This window comes from Lates calcarifer, linkage group LG16_LG22, assembly GCF_001640805.2.
Source record: "Lates calcarifer isolate ASB-BC8 linkage group LG16_LG22, TLL_Latcal_v3, whole genome shotgun sequence".
Classification (NCBI taxonomy): domain Eukaryota; kingdom Metazoa; phylum Chordata; class Actinopteri; family Centropomidae; genus Lates; species Lates calcarifer.
Window position 1 is genome coordinate 10,316,127 of NC_066848.1, and position 23,842 is coordinate 10,339,968.

The 23,842-nt window shown below is 38.5% G+C and overlaps 1 protein-coding gene across 1 annotated transcript in view; it reads left to right on the top strand.

The window, feature by feature from the left end:
* Positions 1–23,842, top strand: part of LOC108897227 (protocadherin-15) — a 170,206-nt gene that overhangs the window by 64,056 nt on the left and 82,308 nt on the right. Inside the window, exons 5-9 of the mRNA XM_051076797.1 lie at positions 18,431–18,591; positions 20,402–20,557; positions 21,037–21,156; positions 21,284–21,394; positions 23,483–23,653. Of these exons, the coding sequence (XP_050932754.1) occupies positions 18,431–18,591; positions 20,402–20,557; positions 21,037–21,156; positions 21,284–21,394; positions 23,483–23,653 (719 nt within the window). The remainder of the gene's footprint in view (positions 1–18,430; positions 18,592–20,401; positions 20,558–21,036; positions 21,157–21,283; positions 21,395–23,482; positions 23,654–23,842) is intronic.

Consider the following 23,842-nt stretch of genomic DNA (forward strand, 5'->3'; position numbering starts at 1 on the left):
TGAGTTTTGCAGTGTAAGAGAGTACAGTCGCGCCGCTGAAGGCACTTGGGGCAGGTTGTTTAGAGGAGATGTTTTGTCAGACATATCGGACATTTTGATTGTATTTTAAATTATAGATAAATAAATTCTAGTTGTTCTTGGTTTGTATATTTGTTCTGCTCTCCCAGGGTAAAATGGAGATGTGTGTGTGTCTGAGTGAGTGAATACAGATGGTGTTTGGCATACAGACGTGACATGGGGCTCCATTAATGAGTTGTCTGCTCCATGCGCAGGTTGTCTTTACCGTGGTATACCTGTACTACAGCAGCACAGGAATCACTGATCCATAGAGCAGACACACAGCACTTGAGTGGGTCAGGTGAAACTATTCTGCTCTTCCTTTTTCTTCTCCCTCTTCATCATCTTCTGCCTTCTCAATCACCTGCACCCACTTGTCAGCTCTCTGTAGTTTTCCTCTCTTTTCCTCCCTCGTCCTCATGTCTCTTTGCTATGAGTTTTGAGCATTTGCCATCTGCGTTTTGTTGATGAGTGTGTGTGTGTGTGTGTGTGTGTATGTACACGAAAATACGTGTGTTTGTGTGATGGGGAGAGCTTGAGTGCTGTTTGGGGAGGAGCTATATGTTCATTGAGGGAATGAGAAATACATTTCCCTAAATGGAGCAGGTGTGTGTTTGTCTCCCTCAGTTCTCCCTGCAGATATTAATACTGCAGGTTAACAGAGTTTAATGAGCAGCTCTCACTGCAGATAGGATACAGAGCTTGTTTATACAGTCTGAATACTATTTCACAGATGCTTCACTTCCCTGCTATATGTGCTCTGGGCAGTGCTTTTTGGGTGGTTTTGTGTCTTAGAGAGGGAAATCATCTGCATGCACATATGCATACACCTTATGTGCATATTTGAATCCCAAGAGTGTGATTGGGTGGCTCTGTGTCAGATGAGGCCCCCGTTCATCAGTTCAATAGCTTCCAATTCAGGCTGTCATACTGTCTCACCTACTCCTTCCTCTGTGTGTGCAGCTGTGATGTGGGGCATTGATCGATTGCCGGGGGAATGTGTGAGATGGAGGTAGCCAAGCCTGTATCCCAAAGCCTCCCTCGCCCCACATGTGCCAGTGCTGTGTGTGTGAGGGATTTGCACTAATCTCCCTCATAAAGCACTCATTTACCTGGGATATGGGTCTCTTCTGGCTCCTCCGTCCTTTTATTTATCTCTCCTTGATGAAACGGCCTAGAGCCCGTCTTCCCCATAATGGAATGTATAACAGGCAACCCGCCGTTATTGACCAAAGCAATTATCCTTCTAAATGTGTTTCATCTCTTCTCTTCTGTCACACAGAAACCATACAAATGGCACATAATAAGATTCCATCTTTTCTGAGCATTTGCCTTTATATTCAGTCATGACAGTGAATGGGAAAGCAAACAACATAATCACCCGTCTGTCTGGCTTTGTTTGGTCGAGGTCAGAAAAGATAGACAAACAAATAAATATGTAATCCTGTTTCCCTTTGCTTCTCAGAAGAACAAATTTAACGTCAGTCAGAAGAGCCAAGAAAGTATAGGGATCCCTGTGGAGGAGGTATGCTGCTCAGAGTCATGGCATTTCCCACCGTCAAGGCACTGTATGTCTTCAACAGTTGTTCATTCATTGATTGTCTGGGGTGGAATTATATTTGACTCCAGTTAAGACAATAAACCCTGGCATTGACAATGTGAAATAAGCCCGTTTTCTTGGCTCAGGCTCTTTTTTCAGCCTGCTGTGTTTTATTCTTGGAGGTTTTCACTTTAGAAAAACAGGGAGTCACGAGGGGATAGCAACCCAGTTGCTCAAATGAAGCGTAACATGTTTAATTTATCCAAGCTGCTGCTTCTGCAGACCCACTGACAGGTGCCAGACACAACACATAAAGTCTCACTCACTTGTGGAGTAGATCTCTATTGGGAAGACAAAGCATGTTTTCTATAGGCCTATGAGCTAAATCCAAAAGCAGTTAATCAGATTGAGATTCTATCTCATTGGATGGGCGCGGCTGGATAGGTGGAGAGTGGAAAGAGGCAGAGAGAAGAGAGGGTGTATTTTCTCATTGACAGAGAGCTTCCTACAACAGCAGTGGGAAATCAGTGTGTCCATTAATGCGGATGCCGTCTCCTAGCTTTTATCTTGTCTCTGCAAATTCATGATTTGTATCAACTGTTGCCTGAAGCGTGTGAGCATCCTCTCAGCCCTCTGCATATTGAGCAACAGCTTATAGGAAATCAGAAACGAGTGTTGCTGAAGGGCTTTATTAAAGAGAAGTCAATTTAGCATTCTTTTATGTGGTGTATCTGCCAAGATAGATTCTCTCTAAATGCTGATAAATCATTGTGTCTTGAGGAAGAAGGCCGACACCCACTTGAATGAGGCAATCAAAGTAAAAATCTTCTATGGACAGATGATGCAAGTAACCGTATCAGTCACTGAAATGTATGCTTGACCTTAAACATTACCCCCTGGATATACTGAATGTTCAAAACAAGTGGTTTGATGGGTAATTAAACCTATTCACCTGTGGCAGAGTGCAATGCTGCCAGCTTTGGATGGGGTTCCTTTGCTTATTGCACCTTTTCTTAAGCACAGTAACCCTCAGAGCAGGACTTAGGTGTAGCCATGGGCCAGTTTCACTCTTCAGATGAGACTAAATATATATTTTCATCCATTTGGGAGTAAAATTGATTTATAAAACCGTTTAATGTTGAATTTCTCGCCAGCGAGGTGAGTCCATTGCAAGTACTGGCTTTGGCAGTGCTGTAGTTTCTAACCTATGGCTGCTGCAGTAGACTTACAGTAATTGTTATGACTAACTCTTTGATTCATTATGAGCCTGTCACTAAGGCTGCAGTCATTGCCAGTCTTAAAGCCCTGCAAAAGTAAAGTTGATGATAAAAAATATCATATTTGCTGTGCAAGCAAGACCTGTTAAATAGCATGGTACAGAATGAGGAGTTCAGATGGCTTTTTCCACAGGCATTTATTATTTGATGGTGATTTCAGTCTAGTTTTATTGCATTTTGCATGGTATTCATATTTTTATTGTTATATCTACAGAGGATTATTAAAAAAAAAGAAATGAAACTCTTTGAATAAGATAGTGATGAAAATAGAGACTGAGAGCGGCACTATCAATAGGCACTCCAACACAAAGCACTCCTTACCCCTCCATCACTTTATGCCCTTTTGTTGTTACAAGTACTCAGACCAATCATTCATGTGATGGGAAATACACTCTTTTGGGAGGAAACTATGTCCTTGTCTTGCCTCTGCCTCTTCACACTCGACTCTGAACTTGCACCAAAGTCAACTGCACAAAGCTCGTCAGGGAGAACATGAAGTGACAACTGCTCCACAGTCTGTATGAAGACGAACAAAGTGAGCCACTTAAAACTTCTGCAGTGTTTCATCTGTTTTCTTTGGTCTATTGTCAGCCCCTTGCTTTCACTGTCTTGGTATGTTACCTCTGTTCTTCTGTTTTTAGACCCAAGACAAGTGGCCACAGAGCAGCCTCGACACGGCATTAAAAGATTTGATGGAGCTGAAATGATGGCAAACAGAGAAAATCTAGAGTGCCAATGCTAAATACCATGCAGTTGTTTAAAGGTCTCTTGACTCATCCAGGATGACTAGCTCTCATATGGTGCAGGCTTTTCTCCTGCACGAAATACTAGGTCCTGTGTCTACTGGTTTGCTCCCAGCATTCAAAGGGCTCGGAGGCGGCTCTAGAAAGTGTTAAATGTGTTAGCACAATTAATGAGATAAGCCATCCTATATTAGTGTTTTTCTCAGCCACCATGGACTCATTAGATTCTCTCCTTAAAGTTAATTCAATCCCTCACACTGTTTCTCTCCACTGAGCTTGTCATTAGTTTGACCATACTCTCCTTTACTTCAACATGTTGTGTGTTTAGTCTGTTTCAAGTCCTCATTCTTTCCCTTTTTTCCTATATTTCCAGCCACAACATCTTTTTTTTTAACCTTGAAAATATGGATAAAGATTAATACCTAGAGAGATACTCTCTATGATACATCATAGTTGTCTTGGACAGTGGATTTTGAGTCAGAAAAGGCACATTTTGAGAATGAATGCACTGGATGAAAATTAAACATATTCCTCAAATTTAGGGCCAGTTAGGCAATTTTTCCTAATTAAAATTGAATTTCATCAGACCTACCTGAGAAGTCGATAATATACAGTATGTCCCATCAGTTGCACCTTTTGTCCAAGGTTTGCACAACAGTGGTCTAATACTCGAGTTAGACACCTCCCAAGCATGTAGCTCTATGCCTTACTATGATGAATCTTCAAACACCTATAGTCCTGAACTTCATTGGTTTCAAACAATAGTAGTTGTCAGCAGGGGAGCAAATTGATGTATCGGGCTTTCAGTGTAGCCCTGTGCAAACAGCGAGGGGATAATTTGTAACTCTTCTACAGAGTGGGGTGAAAAAGTCTTGACCCCTGGCTGTGGAGAAGAATGAGGCATACTACTACATCATTTGCCACAAGTGAGTTAACAGTTTGGCTACCTAACTGCCTCTGAGTTTCACTGCCAAGGATAGATATTTGCCTGGTGTGAAGTTGTACATCTCAGGCGAGAATCAAAAATGACTCAAATCCAATGACAAATCAAATATCTATCTATATTTAGGTACAGTCTCACACCAAATGATATTCATCATGGTTGAGATGATTGCAGTTGTGGTGCATTATATGTTTCTTGTTGAGTCTTTTTTGTGCAGACTTGTGTATAAATTCTACACTTTCCGTTTTTTACCGCATCCACATTTAATTGGTCAGAAAGCACAAAGAAACTTATTTTGAGTGAAATGCCTGTCATTACTCCTGCCTATTCAATATAAAGGGATATATGCACTCTACTGTTGTACTGTTGTACGCTGTATGTGAAACTTCAGCAACATGGATACAAAATGATGAGAGGCTATGTTCATATTCTGTAGTACATGACTTGTGTTCCATGCAGTGCTGGTCGATATGAAACCCTACAGCTAAGGACTGTCAGAACCACATGATTCAATGAGAGCACAGACATACAGTTTGAGCTTCAAAACAGACAGGGTAGAAACTGAAAGTCTGTTCACTAATGAATATAGTCCCTGCTGTTTGTTTGTTGACATTAACCTGAAAGCCTTCAGGCAGGTCAGCTAGGGTTAGCTACATGCAACAAAGTAGAATCCGCGAACGGTTCAGTCCCATTTGTAGCATCATGTCAACAAACACAACCCAAGAGCTCTGATCAGTGTGAAGTGGATGATTTTTAGATTTATGCAATAGCCATGTTGTCACTGGGCTCACGACAGTCCCATGACCTGCAGTTTCACATTTACTGTAACCTTTCTACTCATCTTTTATGGGGCTTTAGTGACTCATGACAGCTAATGTTGCAAGCTGTAATCCATATGATTAACATTACTTTTTGACTGAGAATAATATTTTTTTGTGGACATTGTAACTACTTAATTTTTACAATGCAGACATTTTGCCAGTGTGCAGGCAGTAGTGTCCAAACCTCTAACCCTGTTTTAACCTTAACTCTAGCACTTAACCCCAACCCTTGACTCCAGAGTCTAGGATTTGCATTGTTTTTCAGGGTTGTGTGCTTGAAAATGACCTTTTATTGACCTTAAAATCATCACATATAAACACAGTCAGACATTTGGCAGCATGTCTTAAATGTGATCTAGTGCATTTGACTCAGTGAACCAGTTCATGAAAAAAAAAAAAAACATAGTGAAAATATATTTGATATTCATATTCTCACAAGGCTGGCTTTAGTTCTGCTGATCAGGACTCTGGACATTTCTGTTCTGCATAATAATTGCAACGTAGCAGGAGAGGAAACATCTGGGCAAATTGGGCTGCAGTTTCCCAGCTATGAATCTGTTGCTCAAACAAAAATGAGCACTGTTGTGCACATGGGCATTCAAGCATTTGCAAAGTGTGTGTGTAAAAGCTACAGCTCTGTGTATGTGTGAGTGATACATGAGCGGGGACGTGTTGCACCTGTTTGTGAATTCCACAATCCTAATCAGTTTTATGCAGATATCTGATTTAGGGTTCGAACACATTGTCTGTCCCCTACTGACTCACACACATACTCACACAGAGCTCTGTTCATTTCTATGATCATGTCCAGTTGTGATGATTGCTAGGTCATCAATATATAATTAGAGCCTAGCTGAAAGGCCGGGATTAGTGCACAACACCTGCTCCTTGTGGATTAGAGAGCAAAACAGGGGGCGGGACACTCAGTGAGGCTCAATTATGCACTACACAAAGTACTCTGTGACTACCTCAGTGCAATATCTGTATTTTTGTATGGTTTATAAGTCTAACAAGCCATTATTTTAACCCTCAGTGTAGGTTTGTTTCCAGACTCTGAAGGTCTTTGTTTATCAGATTTAAAGTAACCTGCAACAGCCTGTGCCTTCCCGTCTACTTGCCCGTAATTAGACCACTTGTCGTGTTAATGCTATTGTTTTTCTTTAGAAGTGGAGGACATATTTTAGTGTTTGATGTGCAAATAAAGACAGCAATTACAGTATATTGTGGAGATAAACGGTCTGCATAATTACTTCTGTTCCTCTTGTAAATCACTTTGTGCTTATCCTCATTATGCTATAGAAACAGGCCTTTTCATGTGTTACACTGTACTGAATAATTTTTTTTGCATGACCATACTTGGATTCTCTGGGGTTTTAAATATCAATGTAAAATGTCTCTGGGATGCAAATAATCTCTGTGTCAAATTGCCTAATCTAATTTATAGTGTTTATTTATGCTTGAAAAATCACATGTTAAGTCCAACGCTCTGCACTAAATTCATCCAAACAATTTTGCTTTCTCTCATAAGATTTCTTTTAAAGGTAATAGAACGAAATGGCTTTTTTATGAGTGCTGTCCCTGGTGTGAGCACACAAAGCTCACTGCATTATTCAAGGCCGTTTTCCCCAGAATATGGTGGGATTGTCAACTTAGATTAATAGTGTCATCATAGAATATATATATGTTTAATTCACATCTTTCTAAGGGAATCCCAGTGTTCTCTCACTGCAGCATCTTCGTGTCTACGTGAGAAGACTATAAAGTGGAATGATAGTTGCTAGTTTTCCACACTGTACTGTGGCAGAGAAGAGTGGGGAAATCACTGCAAATTATTAATAGTAGTAGTAGTAACTTTGGCTTCTTCATGTTGCAACACCACAATAAAATCTGTTTGACAAATACACAAAACTATGACCCATCACATAATTTCCAGATTATGTAATGACTGACATTTTTATGCAGAAAATCTGCCTTTTATACTGAAGCTCACTTGGGTTTTTCCTCCCTCAAAGCTGCAGAGCCAACACTGTATTGATGGCATCATCAGTAGAGAGATCCCAGAGCTGCTCCACTGACTCAGCGGTGCCAAGTTTGTGGGCACCGTAATAATGCTTGGGGCAAGTTTAATGATCCTGGCATTTTCTGGCTCATAACTGTTGTCCCCGCAATGAAATTAAGGTTAATCTAAATCTCCTTGAGTCTTGAGTGACTCCTTGAGAGTTGGTGTTGCATACAACTGACTGTCAACTGAAAGGACCAAGGTTTTTGCTCTGTGATGGCCCCTTGTTATAAAGTATTGATTGTGTATTATACATGATACATGACACAACTTGTACTATGTATTGGTGGATTTTTGCTTTTCCAGCATATTGGACGAATTTTCAGTGTGTGTGTGTGTGTGTGTGTGCTTCTAGACATTTCTTAAATTCTTAAATTAATTTCCAGCACATTGTAATGGGATTAGTTTAATCCTCACATTAGGCTGAACAGACATTAAAATGATTGGTCATTCATATTTCATGTTTAGATCTCATTTTCAAGCAAAGCACATTTTGCAAATAGTTAATAGAATGTGTTCAACAATAGAAACGTTGCTGTGATATGATGACCATGTTCCTACTTTTATCCTGGGCTAGCAGTCGTGGTTGTAAAACGGTGAAGGTAGTTTGACTGTGATGACTTTGTCCTATAAAGGTTGAAAGGCACAAAGAGCTTTGCAATTTGCCTCTGATTCACACACTCACACAGTAGCACAGTCTGTAAATGCTTATTCTTGTTATTTAACTGCTTATTTCGGGAATATCAAATTGTAAGAATTCTTGAATATGAACGGTAAGTTAAAGAAATAAGAAAGTAGCATAAATGCCATTCACTCTGTATTTAGGGTAGGTACAAACCAGAGTGACAAGGTATGCTCCTGGGGCATTTATAAGGTGCTTATTTCCATCCACAATACATGTGCCAAGGCTTAGCTGTGTTTTTTTCCTATTCTCGCCACTCTTTTTTGATCTGTCTGCTGTTAGTTAGGCAGAGACAGTAATCACGCAATCCTCCAGTTGGTTACAAATGAGGCAGGATGGGATGAAATATCCATCAAAGACAACAGTGAGAGTGACATTCACGTGGGCGGATACAGTGATACCTTTTGTAGGAGGGGATTTTCCTTAGAACTGAAAATGTTTACATGCACACAAGAATCACAGCAGTAAATTGGATTTTGCATGCACTGCAGTAACCTGGTTAGTATAAAACCCGTGCTGGGTCAGTAATGAGATTTCTCTCCAATGGTATTCTCTGCTGTATTTTTGAATGAAGGCTGGAATACTCTAGTACTACTGTAAATGACAGCTCAGCTAGAAAAGGTTTTGGACAAAGGCCGCAGTGGGTGAACAGGCTCTGTAGTGTGAGAGCGCAGTTTTTTCTTTGTTCACACAAACACCGCTAATGGCCAGAAAACTGCATGCACCAGTGTTCTCTTAATGTCGTACCCCAATTAAGGAAACCTTGTTTCTCAGTCACATAATGTTTCCTGACTTACACTGCAAACAGTATGTTTTTTACTTGTGGATGAATGCAGTTTTATTTTTAATGAGCTTGCATTGTTAAGAGCTTTGTGTCTATCTGACTAGCAGAGGCTATAATGGGACTGAGCTGCTCAGTGTTTTCATTCAGTTCAGATTTTACACTGGAGATAGACAGTTGGAAAGTGTCAGGTGGCTGCAAAATATTCAGTCACTCTAGTTATCATATGAAGAAGCAGGCCCCTTTTTTAGTTTTGTGTGGTTATTGCATACTATACCTCATGCTCTTGTAAAATGTGTCAGTGTTGCTATTTTTGTCAACATGGGAGAACTCAGGAATGACACCAACAGAATCTTTTAGGTAGTATATGCGTCTTAGACAGTGATCTATTTTTTCAGCAAGGATTTATCCCATTTTAGATTATAAATTGAGACACAGTTATTCAAGAAATGTGGATGTACATTATTTAACATGATCAAGAAACACTGCCAGGGTTAAATCTAGTTGTCAGAATTTAAAAAACAAATGTCATTCCTCTGCCTTCCAGCAGTTTTGGCTGTATTGGTGAATATTCATCACTCGCCTCCAAAGCCAAAAACAAGAGAGATGAGTTTGCCCCATCGCTCATGTCAAACCAACGTACAGTTGCATAGAGAATTGCTTAAAAATGATGGCAAAGGAGTCAGTTCTAATACCCAGGACATCTTTAAAGCTAACATTCTAGAAATGCACAAAGTCAGTCTCCAATCCATTATCGATGGAGCAGCTCCAGGCTGTAAATCAGAATGACATCACAGATGAAAAGTTTGGTTCTTGAAATCTGAGCTTCGGAGAGACTATATTTGTGTGAGATTCAGATTCTGACTGAACCTGTTACAGACACCAGTGGTTTATTCAGTTTTTGCGACATTGCTTCAGTTTTCTCATACTCTCGCTGTGCAGGTTACATACTGTTGAGGAATATACCTTAAGACTTGTCCAGTTTCACATTAGGATTGCTGTGACACACACTTTGAATTTGAAGTAAAGCCAAGCCTCCCTGCTTACCTTTACTCCTGACATAAAATAGCTCATCTGAACATTTCTAATTCTGAACAACCAGAATGTTATTCAAAGCATTTGAGCACCCTCATTAACTGAGCTGATAAGGACATGCTGCGCTTTTATGTGCTCAAAGCATCTACATGTAAGCAAAGATGGATCATCATTACAGTGTCAACAGATGCAAAGCTACCTGGTATTTAAGCATTGATAGTACTTGAGTCATTGATTAAGGCTGTTCATTTTTCATTAAATCTCACATACCACTTCATATTACTCAGTGTAGTGAATGCCCTATCTATCCTAACAACAGGTTTTTCATTTAAATGTTTCAACTCACGGTTTGGGGGAGTGGATTAAGCTACATGTAATGTCCAAACAACTGACACTGACACTATATTATAGATGATGTCAGTGATCTGGTGGACATGTGTTAATAAGCCATGTGCTGATGGCAACAGTCTTAGCAATAAAAACATTTTATAAAGTAAAGTATTTATTATGACCAAAGGGGCAGTGACTGCTATGGTAACAGGCATATGATTCTGGGTGCTGATTTTGACTAATTTTTTTTTGAGTATCTTGGAATTAGAGGTTATATAAGGACATTTTTATGTGTTGAACAACGGCTTCCCAGAATCCAGTGGACTACTGGAACAAGAAAATAGGTTGAAAAAATAGGCTGTGCTTTTTCTTCAGCAGATGAGGCAACAAGAGTCTTGCTATTTATTTTAATGTTGTCATTTTTAGAATTGGTGCTGATGGCTTAATGTACTTTTCAGCATAATCAGTTAGCTCTGTGTTGTTCATCTTTTCTTTCATAACACAATCTCCTGCAGCAAAGCAGCTATGTTTCTCTCTTAGACATGATTGGATTCTTATGTAAATATCATATCACCATCTTACAAGAGCTGTCACTTTTAACATTAGCATCATTTTCCATTGATGGAAAGATAATGCAGATATTTAATAATGATATAAGCCCCAGTAATGGCTGTGACCATCTGCTGTACAGATTTACTCATGAGACTCCATAGGGTCTCCCTCTCACTACCCTGTAACCTGGTCTACAAAAAAAAAAAACAAAAAAAAAAAACCATCACATCACATTATCACAACTATGCAAGTTGTGCAGTCAAAATCATTTGATAGACCAATTTGCTTCTTTGGCTTATAATCTAAAGGAATAGTATCAAACCAAGAGAAATTAAATCATCCCAACAATGTGGAACATTTGGATGAGACTCTAATTAGATAAAGATTTCACATTTGTTAGCACATTAGTTTAAATTGATAACAGTGTGACATCTGTTACCTCCCAGTAAAAGTTTCATTTTGAATTCTGTGAAAGCTGAGGGTGATCCAAACATCCTTATTTCTGTCAAGAGACTGAAATTAGGTCTTGAAATGATTTACTTCCAGATGTTTGAAAGGTTTTAATTTGTTGTCTGTCTTTAGCTCCAGCAATTCTTGTCAGTTTGTTTTAATAATGGCTAAAAAGTAATAATACTCATACCTGTACCTACAGTTAATTCTCCTAGTAAAATGTTAGGCTTTTTTAATAAAAAAAAGAAATAGGCATTACTGGCAATGGACTTTTTGTCATCTTTAGTTTGTGGCTAGGTGGTGCCAAAAAAAAAAAAAAAAAATACTGAAAAATACTTGTTTCACTAAAGCCAACCAGCCTTAACAGCAAGTACAATGCATCACCACAGAGGGGTATAGACACAAATCTGTGTGGGAACAGGTACCAGTTGCCGTAATTGGCAAGCAGCCCAAGAGGTTCCTTTTTCCAGTCTTTTGAGCATCTTCATCAATTGCAAACCAGCGTGGATTCTGCAGAGGCGTAAAGTGCTGCTTTGCAAACTGTGCACAAATCATGGCTTAGATTGTGCAACGTTATGCAAGGATGTAGGCGGACAATGAAGTTCCTGATGCTGGATGTAGTCAAAGAAATATGTGTGCTGTGTGTATGTTTATGTGCATGTACTTATTAGTTATTTGGGATTGGACAAGTATCTGTCCTCCAGGTTTAATTACTGCATCACAAGTTTCCAGCATGTACAGAATGTTACAGCTGGAAAACTTGCAGAGACAGGAAAGTTTTTGTTTTTTCAATATTCTACCCTTCCCTCTTCAGACTTACAATGCCCTGAATGATGTTGCTGCATCATATCCATCTCATATCATTCAGGTGAATACACTGAGCTGTACTCTGCACCCACTTAATGCAGGTCATATGGTTATATTTTCAGAATATTGAGGTTTCTTGTTGCTATGCTAGTATACATGGGCTCTGTGGATGGCAATGTTGGTTTGTCTGTCAGTTGTTCAATTCATTACTTTAGCATATTGACATAGAGCCAAAGTGATGTATCCTAATGACTTTGTTGATCCCTAGCATCACCACAACCTTGACATTTGAGGACTATTTGTGATCACCTTGGTGATCCCCTGATTTTTCATCATCTGTTCAGCAGTCTTATTTGTCTAACACAGTGTTTTATGACTAAATACCTACAAAACTGTTGAGCGTTGATTGTTAGCTGGTGTTGAGTTAATGAGAAAATTAGCTGTAGTTTTTTCAGGTACTGTCCAGAAAGGCTTTTTTTTTCTTTTTCTTTTTTTTTTTGCAAAATGTCTTCTTTGCACCCATAACACAGGGCTAAAGTTGATGTGGACATTGTCTTTGTGAGTGCCATGTCTGTTAAGTATATGTATGCATGTGTATGTAATTTTTCTTGTTCAACCTTTTCAGTTATAGGAATATGTGTCTTTATGCTTTAAATGTGAGGTGTCTTTCTTGGTGGAAATGCCCCCTAAATATAGTAAAATTTATGCGATGCTCAGAGGTGTGGCACTGAAGAGAATGTATGGGAGAGAGCTGCGGTAACTTGTGAGTGGGTCTGACATCACCACGCTGTTGTACTACAGTGATTTTTATATATCAATTTGTAGTCAGGAACTGATGTTTGTATTTGGGCTATTTTAGGCACTCCTCTGAGGCAAATTAGATGCCTGCCAAAGTGACAGGAAAAAGTTGATAGTCTCACCCGGGCTGAAATAAACCCAATTCTGGTGGATGACAGGATGTTAATTTTACGCCCAGCATTGACAAAATTATGCTCAGGGCCCCATATAAGCTCAGCATGTGCATACTTATGACTAATACCTCATGCAGTATGAAAAAGAAGTAAAAAAACACTTCACATCTCTCCAGAGGAAGTGATTGCTGTGACACTGTTTCTCAGAACACTTCTTGGAATCTCTGTTTGCTCAATGAAACAGCTGCTGCATTTTTTTTTCCTTTGTCTCTTTGACTCTAGTTTACTTTGGCAGAAATGCATAAACAGACAGATGTTTTTTCATGTCAAGTTATATCAAAAGTAATTAGAGGTTATTAAGCAATTGGAAGTGTTAAGATGGCATTGATATTGCATCCTCCTCATTTGGAGGTGGCTGTAAGACACATGTTTTAATTTTGGCAACGTATGCGGCACAGTCCCTTGACAAATAATGTACATATTTTTGTACTTTATGTGTTTATGAGAGTCTATGTGGGCACAGCAATCACACATGACATATCTCAGAGAATATGTTGTATTTAAGCACAACATAAAGTTCACAAGAAAAAAAATTCTTAGACAAATACTCCCTTCTCAATGTTGTACTTTTCATAATTGCTGCTTGACCACCACATACTGTGAGCACACAGACATTTTTCAGTTTTAAAATATCTCAGGTTTAAATCATCCTCTTCCTCCTCCTCTTAGTCATGTCAGGCATCATTGCACATTGACAGCAGTGATGCACTGCAGAGGCTCCACAGTCATGACTGCACAAGACTTTGATGGAGAAAGGTGTGGGGTACTGAATTTTTTAGCTGTGTCATTGTATACTATCATTTTATTTTTTACAGTGGACTGCATCCTATATGTTATACTTCTTGCCTTTAGGAGGAGGGTCCCTGCATCCAAAAAACACTTCACATACATTGGAAGATGCTTGTCAGAGCAGAAGATATCAAAGGCAAAACTGTACTGAGTAAGACAGTTCTAAATGTAAAAAATCTTTCAATTGTCTTCTTAAGGTTTGTAGTCCCAGCATTTGTAGTATATCATGACTTAGTCAATTAGACAGGTACATATAAAATGTTACTTATGAGAATGATGAATTCATTCTCTTCAGCACCATGGACAGCTAACACCAAGAAGCATTAAACAGTCCTGTGCATGTACTTGCTTGTGTTGTTTGCACAAATCTAAGGCTGTTAATCGACCCTAAGATTGAATGTTATCCAGACACAGGCCTGTGATTTTCTCAGAGCTCTCATTCCAGAGTCTAGCTGCCTGAATTGCAAAGGCTGATCTCTTTTGGTCGGAAAATTTTGGAACATCTAAAACAGGAGCTTCAGTAGGACTTCAGCCAGCAAGCTGGCACATATGGAGGGCCCTCTGTGCTTTAAAAGTAATCAGTAAGATCTTAAAATCATTTCTAAAATTAATAAGTAACCAGTGAAGTGATGCCAGGATAGGGGTAATATGCTCTCATTTTCGTTCCAGCTAGAAACTTTTTACCATTTCCAGAGGAGGGGGAATTACAATAATCCAGATGGGACATTTCAAAGACACAAATAACTCTCCAGTCTCCAGGTTTGTTTTGGAGAGGAATGCTCAGTTTTCTCTGAGTTAAAGGAAGTAATATTCGAACAAATGCTTGTCAGTTTATTCAAATTGAGACTGTTCAAACTGGGACAGAGGGCTGCCCATTGTAAAATCAGAGAGTTTGGTTATCTTGGCCACTAACATGGATCTTAAGATTTCTTGGCATTGAACAGCAGCATTAATGGATGTCCTACAGACAGCTGTGGCCACAGCGTCTTTGTGCTTGGTCATAACTCCAAGTGAATCTGTCATCCACATAAAGGTGGAAATAGATATTATAAATTAAAATTAGATGCTAAAGAGAAAACTTGAAAATATGGATTAAAAATAGGGTCGTCCCTTCAGAGACATTCTGAAGTGACCTATATAGTCACTCGGGCCCACACTAAAACTTGTTGAAACAGTAAAGTCTGCTTTGCAATATTGCAGCTGTATCGAACGTTCAGCACAAAGACTTAAAAAAACTGGGAAAGGATTTGTCACTTTGGCTGATAAAAGAATGTCATTCATTTATTGCCTTCGGGAAAGCAGTTTCAGTGCTGTGATAAGCTTTAAAAACCAGACTGAAAAAGTCCAGACATAGGGTTCTCATTCATAAAAGCCACCAGTTGATCTGCTACAATTTTAGATTAATCCACAGTTGTAAAAGTTACTTGGAATCTGCAGACTTTTTCAACAGAGGTTTAACTGGTACATTAAATAAGAAGGAAAAAAGAGAGCATTAAACACATGTTAAGGAAAGCTTTCATACTTAATGAGTTATTGAGTTATAACTGAAATTGTTGTTCATTTTTATCCTGCAGCTTTCAGGAGCGCTATCTCCACAAAATAATTTCAGCTATTTTCACACAAAATCACAAAATGAATTATAGCCCCCATCCTTCAACAACATGTAAAAAAAGTTGTAATTCTGTTAGGTTTCTTGGAGACCAAATGATGTTAAATGTTGTTTCATTGGCTGATTCTGCCCTTTTAACAACTACAGTTGTTGTAGTTTGGATGCATAGTCATGAGTTAACTGCTTGTTTTAGCCTTCTCTGTGCTGCGGCACCCTGAACCAATTATGAATTAAGACTGTGGATTAAGCTCAATATGTTTCAAACAGGACTCCATGCTAATACCAATAAACCAACTTTTTTTTTTCATACTCCACACTTATCTGCTGCCATCATCTACAGATGCCAACATTATTGATATTTGGGATAAAAGTGAGCCCTCTGTGTTGTCCCTGTGGGGTTAGCTTACTGTGAAGCCCAGATCAGAGCCGCCTCTGACTGGAGATGACCCTGACTGAGTCACAGGCTACTAAAGAGAGAGTGATTTTATTTATTTAGGGGACAAGTACATATACAGCACGGTGGAACTCCGGGTAGCACTTGTTTATGTAGGTCTGACAGACTCTGGCATCCTCTTGACTGATGAGGACAACAACTTTGCTGTGTGACTGAGATTGAGAGAGGAAGTGCCCAGAACAGTGGGAGTATTGGCTGTCACAGCAGAAAAGCTGAAGTTCAATTAACTTGAGAAAGAAAGGAGGCTCCCGGAGCCCTCCCTTGTAATATTATCAGCGGCGTAATTTACGACCCGAGAGTTTCAAAAAGATGTAGCTCACCACTCAAGTTACTGAGGCAGATATATTTATGAAAAGCTGTGTTTTAGATTAATGAACCAGCAACAAGGGGGGTCTTTTGACTTTTAAATTAAATTTTGAGAAGATCCATTTTTCACATGGAGTTTAGCCCAAGTGAGACAGATAATTATAGGTCCCTGTGATCACAACACACAAATGCATCAAACCCTGACTGCTGCAAACAGGGAGCACAGTCATTAATTGCAGCATAAAAATGCAGGAGTGGTTGCTATAATTATAATGCAAAAGCTCCCATCACACCTCCATCTGGGCTCCTTCTTGAGTATCTAAGAGTCTGAGTGACTCTGCAAAATGTATAAACCTGCTTTATGAAAGGATAAAGTACAAGATGTTATGGGCAGTAATTAAAAAGCCCATTAAAATACCTCCGCCCTCTTAGGTTTTACAGCTGGTAGATTGGTGAGGCATGTCAGGTACTTTTAAGTCTCCCTGCATTAGTTTATTATCTATATATGGTTACGTTTACCAGCTTAAAACTAAACAAAACTCACTTCTTGGAGAAAGCATAGTGTACTTTGAAGAATCACCAGGTCACTTTAGGCATATTATTAATTACATGAGAAAGATGTTTAATTGGAAGGGTTTGAATTTGATGCCTTTTACCCTTTTCCACAGGCATGTCATGTCAAAGAACAAGCAAGCACAAACTGTGAAATTTGAATCACCACTGAATGTAAACGCATTATTTTTCCAGTATGTCTGCCTGACATGGGTAGCCTTTCTACAGTATGTGGAAGCATAGGCTCTGGGTTCTGTGCAGTGCATTAAGCTGGGTCTACTAGATGATACTGGTCTGTGTGTTTTTTTCAAAACTTGTGAGATGGATAACATTTGCCCTCTTCTGACATTCTTCTGATTGCTGCTTTTCTGTTCATGTTGTTTCCTGCAAAGGTGTTTGAGATAACAATTAAAGGTGTTGTCTGTATTTTTGATTACCAGTAGAGATATTTATCTTTCAAGCGGTTCATCAATTTGTAATGATACAATACACTGCTGTTCAAAGCTAATTTGAATACGCTGGTATTTAAACTTTTTTGATAATATAAATATTATCTAATTTAAATTTTTATTATAAAAATAATAAAAATAAGTAGTAAATAACTTTTTGGTTAGTCTGTAAGGGGGAAGTTATGCTGTCTGGATATTGTAACTAGAGTTCTGGGTCAGTCAGTGTCATCCCTCTCAATTTGGTATTATGCATGGCTTCAATGTCCAGGTGGAGTTTGGACTAGTTAAAAGTTGCAGCAGTAGCATCAACATTTCCCAATTTCATGCATAATTTGTGCTTGTTTATTGCTGTAAATGAATCTCTGACTCTTGCAGTTGTTTCCACATTGGTTAATTGGTTAATATTTGTAGTATGCATGTGGCTTTCTAATTACTTTCCCTGAAACTTTTGAAACAGCAGGTTTATAGTGGCAGATTTTTCCAGCAAGGTTTACTTTTACTTAAGTATGAGTTTTCATTTCTTTTTGCACCACTGATCTCAATTAAAATACCTCACCAATGCTCCTGTTGGAATTTTTTTCTTTTTTAGTGAACCACCAGTTATTTCATAAATCCACTAATTTGGCCACTTAGGAGTCAAGCAATCCTTAGATTTAACAGGCTTTGGGGGGTTGTCCCAGAGGTCTGCTGTGGCAGAGTTTAATCACTCACTGATTAAAAGCCGTGGAATATAAACCAAGTGTTGGTGCCCACAAGGGTAATAATTATAAATTTTAGAAATTTCCCTTCAGAAGATGTGGAGTAGTCTACAGAGGAGTATACAAAAACACATGTTACAAAATAACTCTCTAACTGCTATTGTACCATAACATATTGTTAAACCATCACTGTGATAAGTACAATGTTTCACTGAAACAATATTAAAGAAAAATTGTGTCCCTTTGTTTTTAATATCTTTTAATTTTTTGAAGTAATAATGACCTTGACTTTGTTTTCCAGTGTTCTTTTCAACAACAAAACAGTATCAATACCTATTATTACCTATTATCAAAAGGTGGCAAAAAGGTCTTTTGAAAAATAATTTAAAGAAAGTTTTGCTTCTTTCCAAATTGATTTATTAACAAATTATTTATACTGTACTATAAGAATAAAACCATGACAGTGAATGTCCTTCTACAACAGGGACATTTATTAAATGGAGACTGCCCTGCTTTCATTCATAGGTACAGTTCTGGTGGAAAACATGCAGATAAATGGTCGAGCCCAGGACCCAGGCAGAACCATCTCACTGACATTGCTGGACAACTATGACTACTGGGTGATACTGGAACCAGCACGACAGAGGCTCTACCTTAACAGCACCGGGCGAGTTCTGGACAGAGATGTGAGTACAGGACTCTGAAAAGGATTTTGTATTATTTATGAATATGTAACTTCTCAAGTATGAATTTCACTGACCGCTCTGTAATGTGTTCACTGGTCTCCTGGTCATGATTGTACTGTATACACACACTGTGTATATGGTAATCATAGCTCCGTTAGTTCTTTTGCATTAATTTTTATCAGGACCATTTAAATTTAGTGATTAGTCATCATTATTGTAATTTCTTAGGCCAGTGGGAAGCTATTCAAATTATGAGGAAGGAATAAAAAGTATTTAAATTGTTTAACTGGCAATTTATGGTGATTTAAACGGATAGAATTTTTTTTAGTTGTTTTTTCACAGTAGCAGTGACAGAACTTTCAAGAGTTTAAAAAATGTTTTAAACTTAGTGTGCTTGTGATATGAAGAAGACGGTTAGCTTAGCAATCAGTCATCAGTTTTTTTTTTAGTTCCATAATATTTGATTTGTGTACTTTTCAATAAAACTATATAATAATAATCCAAGCTACAGTGTTGATATGCTCAACACATAACCAGCATATTCAAAAAAACAACCAGGGTGATAAATCAAACTTGACATGTCAGATAACATAAAATGTAAAATCTGACAATAATTGTCAAAATTATCAATACAATCAGGCTAGTTAACCTTGATTCTCACTAGCATTTAATCTTACAATAACAGGTTCATCTCTGCCATTACCCCATTTCCACTTCATTTTAATAATAAATTTGAATTTGTGATGTTTTTTACTGTTAAAAATTAGATGTGATATAGCATGGTAATTAGTGTCAGCAAAGCATGATAACTCAGCCCTAATGCTAAATATAGAAGTGTCTGTGTTTCTGTGTATAACGTGTTCAGTTCAGTTCCCCAAGGAATCCAGTTAAACCTCCAGTGCATACAGATCAGGTTAAATGGTTCAGTATAAGATGTGAGATGTGGTTTGCAGGCAGATAACTACTGGGTGGTTTTGACTGCTGTGGGAAAGAAGCTGGTTTTGAAGTGTGAGGTTAGATCATATGGACTAAAGGGAGGGAGCAGGAAATGAACCTACTAATATGAATATCACAGAAATATGGCCAATTAAAAATTGACAATAGTGGAGAAACATATGAGAGGCTGCATTACACTATGGAGCAAGATCATCCTTGTTTCTAAATTCAAATGATGTCAGACAAGTAGCTGTGACAACGAGACAAACTGCTGCTGTCCAATAAACATTTGAACATGGCACAAGACTCACAGCTCTTTGTTTGATCAGACATTTTAATAATTTATTATTTGTAATATTCAAAAAGCAAAATCAGGCTGTACAGAACAGCGTAAAATAAAATAACAATAGCGACGATTTGTTTACACCACTAATATGCAGGCATTATAGTTAACAAGATCGGATAGCTGTTTTGGTCCTTTTTTTAGATTCAGGCTGGAATACTTTTCACGAAGGAACAAGTTAATTTAAGTAAATTGGTTCTCATGACAACCCTGGTGGATTCTGGTAAACAGGCCTTTTTGCCAACCCTCTCTTGCATCTATCCTCTTGCTTTGAGCATCATTTGAATTGCTTGTTTGCTGTAGCTTGTTTACTGGAAATATTTGATATCAGTGAATGCCAGTGGGGATCTCATTCTATCATCTCTGATGAAATATGCTTCTGTTCTTTAAAAATGTAAGATGCTGGGGAAAAGGGGGGAAAATGATATTTTGACCCCTATCAGCTATAGGAGTGTATTTTGGAAAATGGGGGAATTAAAAAATATACAACCTCCATTGTGATACTTCATGTCTTTCTTTTCTCCTATCCAGCCCCCCAACTACATCACCACCATTGTGGTTCAGGTCCAGTGCACCAATGAGCTGGTTGGTACTGTCATTTTGCATGAGGTGCGGATAGTTGTGAGGGACAAGAATGACAACACTCCTCGCTTTCAGCAGCCACGCTACTATGTTGCAGTAAATGAGGTAAGGGAGTGATTTCTGTTTGTAACTCAAAACAACATGTGCAGAATTTTATTGTTGTTGTAGCATCTTTCTAATTTTTCTGATTTTCTGGGAAAGTGAGCTAATCCCAGTGAAAACGCAGCTGCCCCAACAGTATAGTGAGTCATTCTACCTCGCTGTCAACTTCTCCCCTGAACAAGCACTCCTGCCCACTGCCTGGTCCTGTGGACTTTGCTGAGGGCTCTGGGGAACAGCAGTGGTTCACATACTTACTTTTTGTTATTCTGTCAGCAGTGTGTGTAAGCCTTCAGACTGCTGCTGACTGCAACATTTTCACTTTTTGATTTTTTTTTTCTTCTTTTTTTTCTTTTTGGATACTAATGGGATGGAGTGGCGACAGTAAGAGCTATATGCATGGGCTCTCTGCTGTAAGTAGATGTTGTACTCACAGTGGGCTGTTTGAGCTGTTGACTTTTTCCCACTCTTGTATTTTCCTCTAGCTCACACCCGTTGGAACAACCATTTTCACTGGCTTCTCAGGAAACAATGGCGCTACAGACATTGACGATGGGCCCAACGGACATATAGAATACAGCATCATTTACAACCCCAATGACCCGGTATATGGACAAGTCACGCCATGATAAACACCCTCTGCACCATTGTAAATTTCTTCAACAATCATGACTTATTGCCCATATATGTCTTTCTTTTTGTCTTATCATATTGACTCGCTCTCTCTTTCAGAATTCTAACAGAACAGTGAGTGTCGCAAACACCCTTTCAGGACACATTATTCTGGCAGAGAGGCTCAACTATGAGGAGAGAACCCGCTACCTGGTTTTGGTCCAAGCCAATGTAAGTGACCTTTGTATGTTTTTTTTTTTTTTTTTTTGTTCCTTCCTCTATCTCAGCATTGACCTTGAGGATAAAGAATTCTTAACACCACTAAACCGACATCTCAAAATGTGCTTTATATTGAGCACCAGCATCTGTATTCACAAATTCCCATTTGTAGTAGAATTGCAGTGCTGAAGCACCTGTTTTATTCATAGCTTAAGACATTAACAGTATTTGCACCCTCTATTTACATCTTTCAGTTATTTTAGGTTGCAAATGCTTTGAGCGTGAAATCAATGGTTTGCTGCTTCAATGAGTTCAAGTCCTAATTCAGCATGAAGTGTATTTCTGAGTGCTGTTTTGAGGCAAGGCCTGGTGTTTTTTCAAAAATGTGATCATCACAGTTTTACCAAGAGGAGATGGATGCTTGTTTCCATTGACATATTACCAAAAGTAATTTGAGATTTCTAAACTGGCAGTCATTGCAAGAACATCACACAAACAAGTTCTTAAACTTGCATTTAACTAATACTAATTCAGTATTTCTCATGGGTCAGCAATATTAGCCTGAGAGAACTGAATCTTTTTTTTTTTTTTTAATTAAAATTGATTGAAGCCATCTTTGAAATGTTCTAAGATAACTGTTTGTACTCTGCATATACCAGATCAGCTTTGCATATCTGAGCTGATTTAATTATGGGTTTTACTTGAGGGAGGGCGTTTTCCTTCACATTCTCATGGGGCAACATGGCAGAGAAAATATTGTAAAACAAGTAATCCTAATGATACCATTACAGTAGTATGAATTATAATGAAGGTGTTTATTTGCACTTTCCGTACCCCATAGCCTTTAGGCAGCAAATGTCTGTTGACCAAGAGCCACCGCAGAGTCACTGGCCAACAATTTGACTTCATTTAGAGAGCCATACTGGGATCTAAGAGTTACCCATTCCTGCTGTATATGGATAGCCTTGGATGTTTTAAAGCCTCATTGTGTGACAGCTGAGAGTCTCAATATACTTTGATTTACAAACAAAAAAAAAAAACCGTAGAACAAAGATCATGATATTATAATCACATCGCAATCATTGATTACTTAATTACCCAAACAAACAGTGGTCACATATTACAGCCTATAATATAAAATGGAACGATAATCATTCAACAGTCAACTCATCTAGTGTTCTGTATATTTTCTGTATGAGGGAGCAAAAGACCCTCTAGCCTGGGAAGAGGTACTCTAAGGAGATTTCATTTTCTCTCGGAAGAGGACATCAGAGAAGAAAGAAGACATGATATTTACTAGAACTCTGTACTGTTTGTGTCATGAGTTCAATTACACTGACAGAGCAAATCTTTGAAGCACTTCGCTACTCACTTCTCGGGATACCACTCTGGGAAGCAACAGTACCACAAGGGGGAATCTTTTGGGATAATTGCTATAAAGTATGTTTTATTGCCACAGATTATTTCCATAAGAAGTAGTTGAATGTAGAGGAGTAGTGCTGTTCCATCTTGTTTGAGGTGCTCTGATGTTCGACGTATTGTTTCCATCATCACATCTCTTCCATTCAAATACATAAACAGCTGTAAAAACATAACTTAAATCAGGCAGCTAAATTAACTGACTGTCATTGTTTATTTTTCTATCTTTGGGTTACAATCAAGTTTTTGTTATTACATTCAGATAATAAATGTTTTATTTAGCAGCGGTTAAGGTCTGTTGTGGTGAACACCATGTTCAATTTTCCTTAGCTGACTTTTTGTATTGATGCACTGCTTAAAATAATGTTACAAGGTCACTTTTTTACTGTAGAGAATGTTTCAATAATATTCTACTTGAAGTATAAAAAATGTGTCCATGTTTCCTTCAACCATACAAATGGAGAAAAAGAAACTGGGAAAGAATGCATGAGTGTGACCTTCATTAACAACCACCACTGTAATGAATGCTGAGGACCAGCTATGGATGGTTTTATGGTTTTATGGTTTTATGGTTTTAACGTGTTATATTGATTTTAGTTGGAGCAGTGTGCAGGCGCAGCGCACAAAGCAACATATTGAAAGTTTATAGGTTGAAATTCAAAGCATGTGTTCATCTTTCAGGACCGTGCTCCATACCCTCCCAACAGACGAACAGCGACCACAACTCTGACTGTGGACGTTCTGGACGGCGATGACTTGGGCCCCATGTTCCTGCCATGTGTTTTGGTGAACAACACCCGCGACTGCAACCCCATCACCTATCGTGTCGCTATCCCTGAATTCACTGAACCGGTAAGAACCAGGCAGACAGGCAAGTGCAAACACAAGGTCATTTTAACAGAATTTTTCCTGTTAATAGTATGTGCATATTTGTATTTTTATGCACACAGGTTGTGTGTGTGCGTTGTGTGCATATTATTCAGATTTGTGATGCATTTGTGCTACATGCGTGCATCCCTGTTAAAATGTTAAACCATGCCA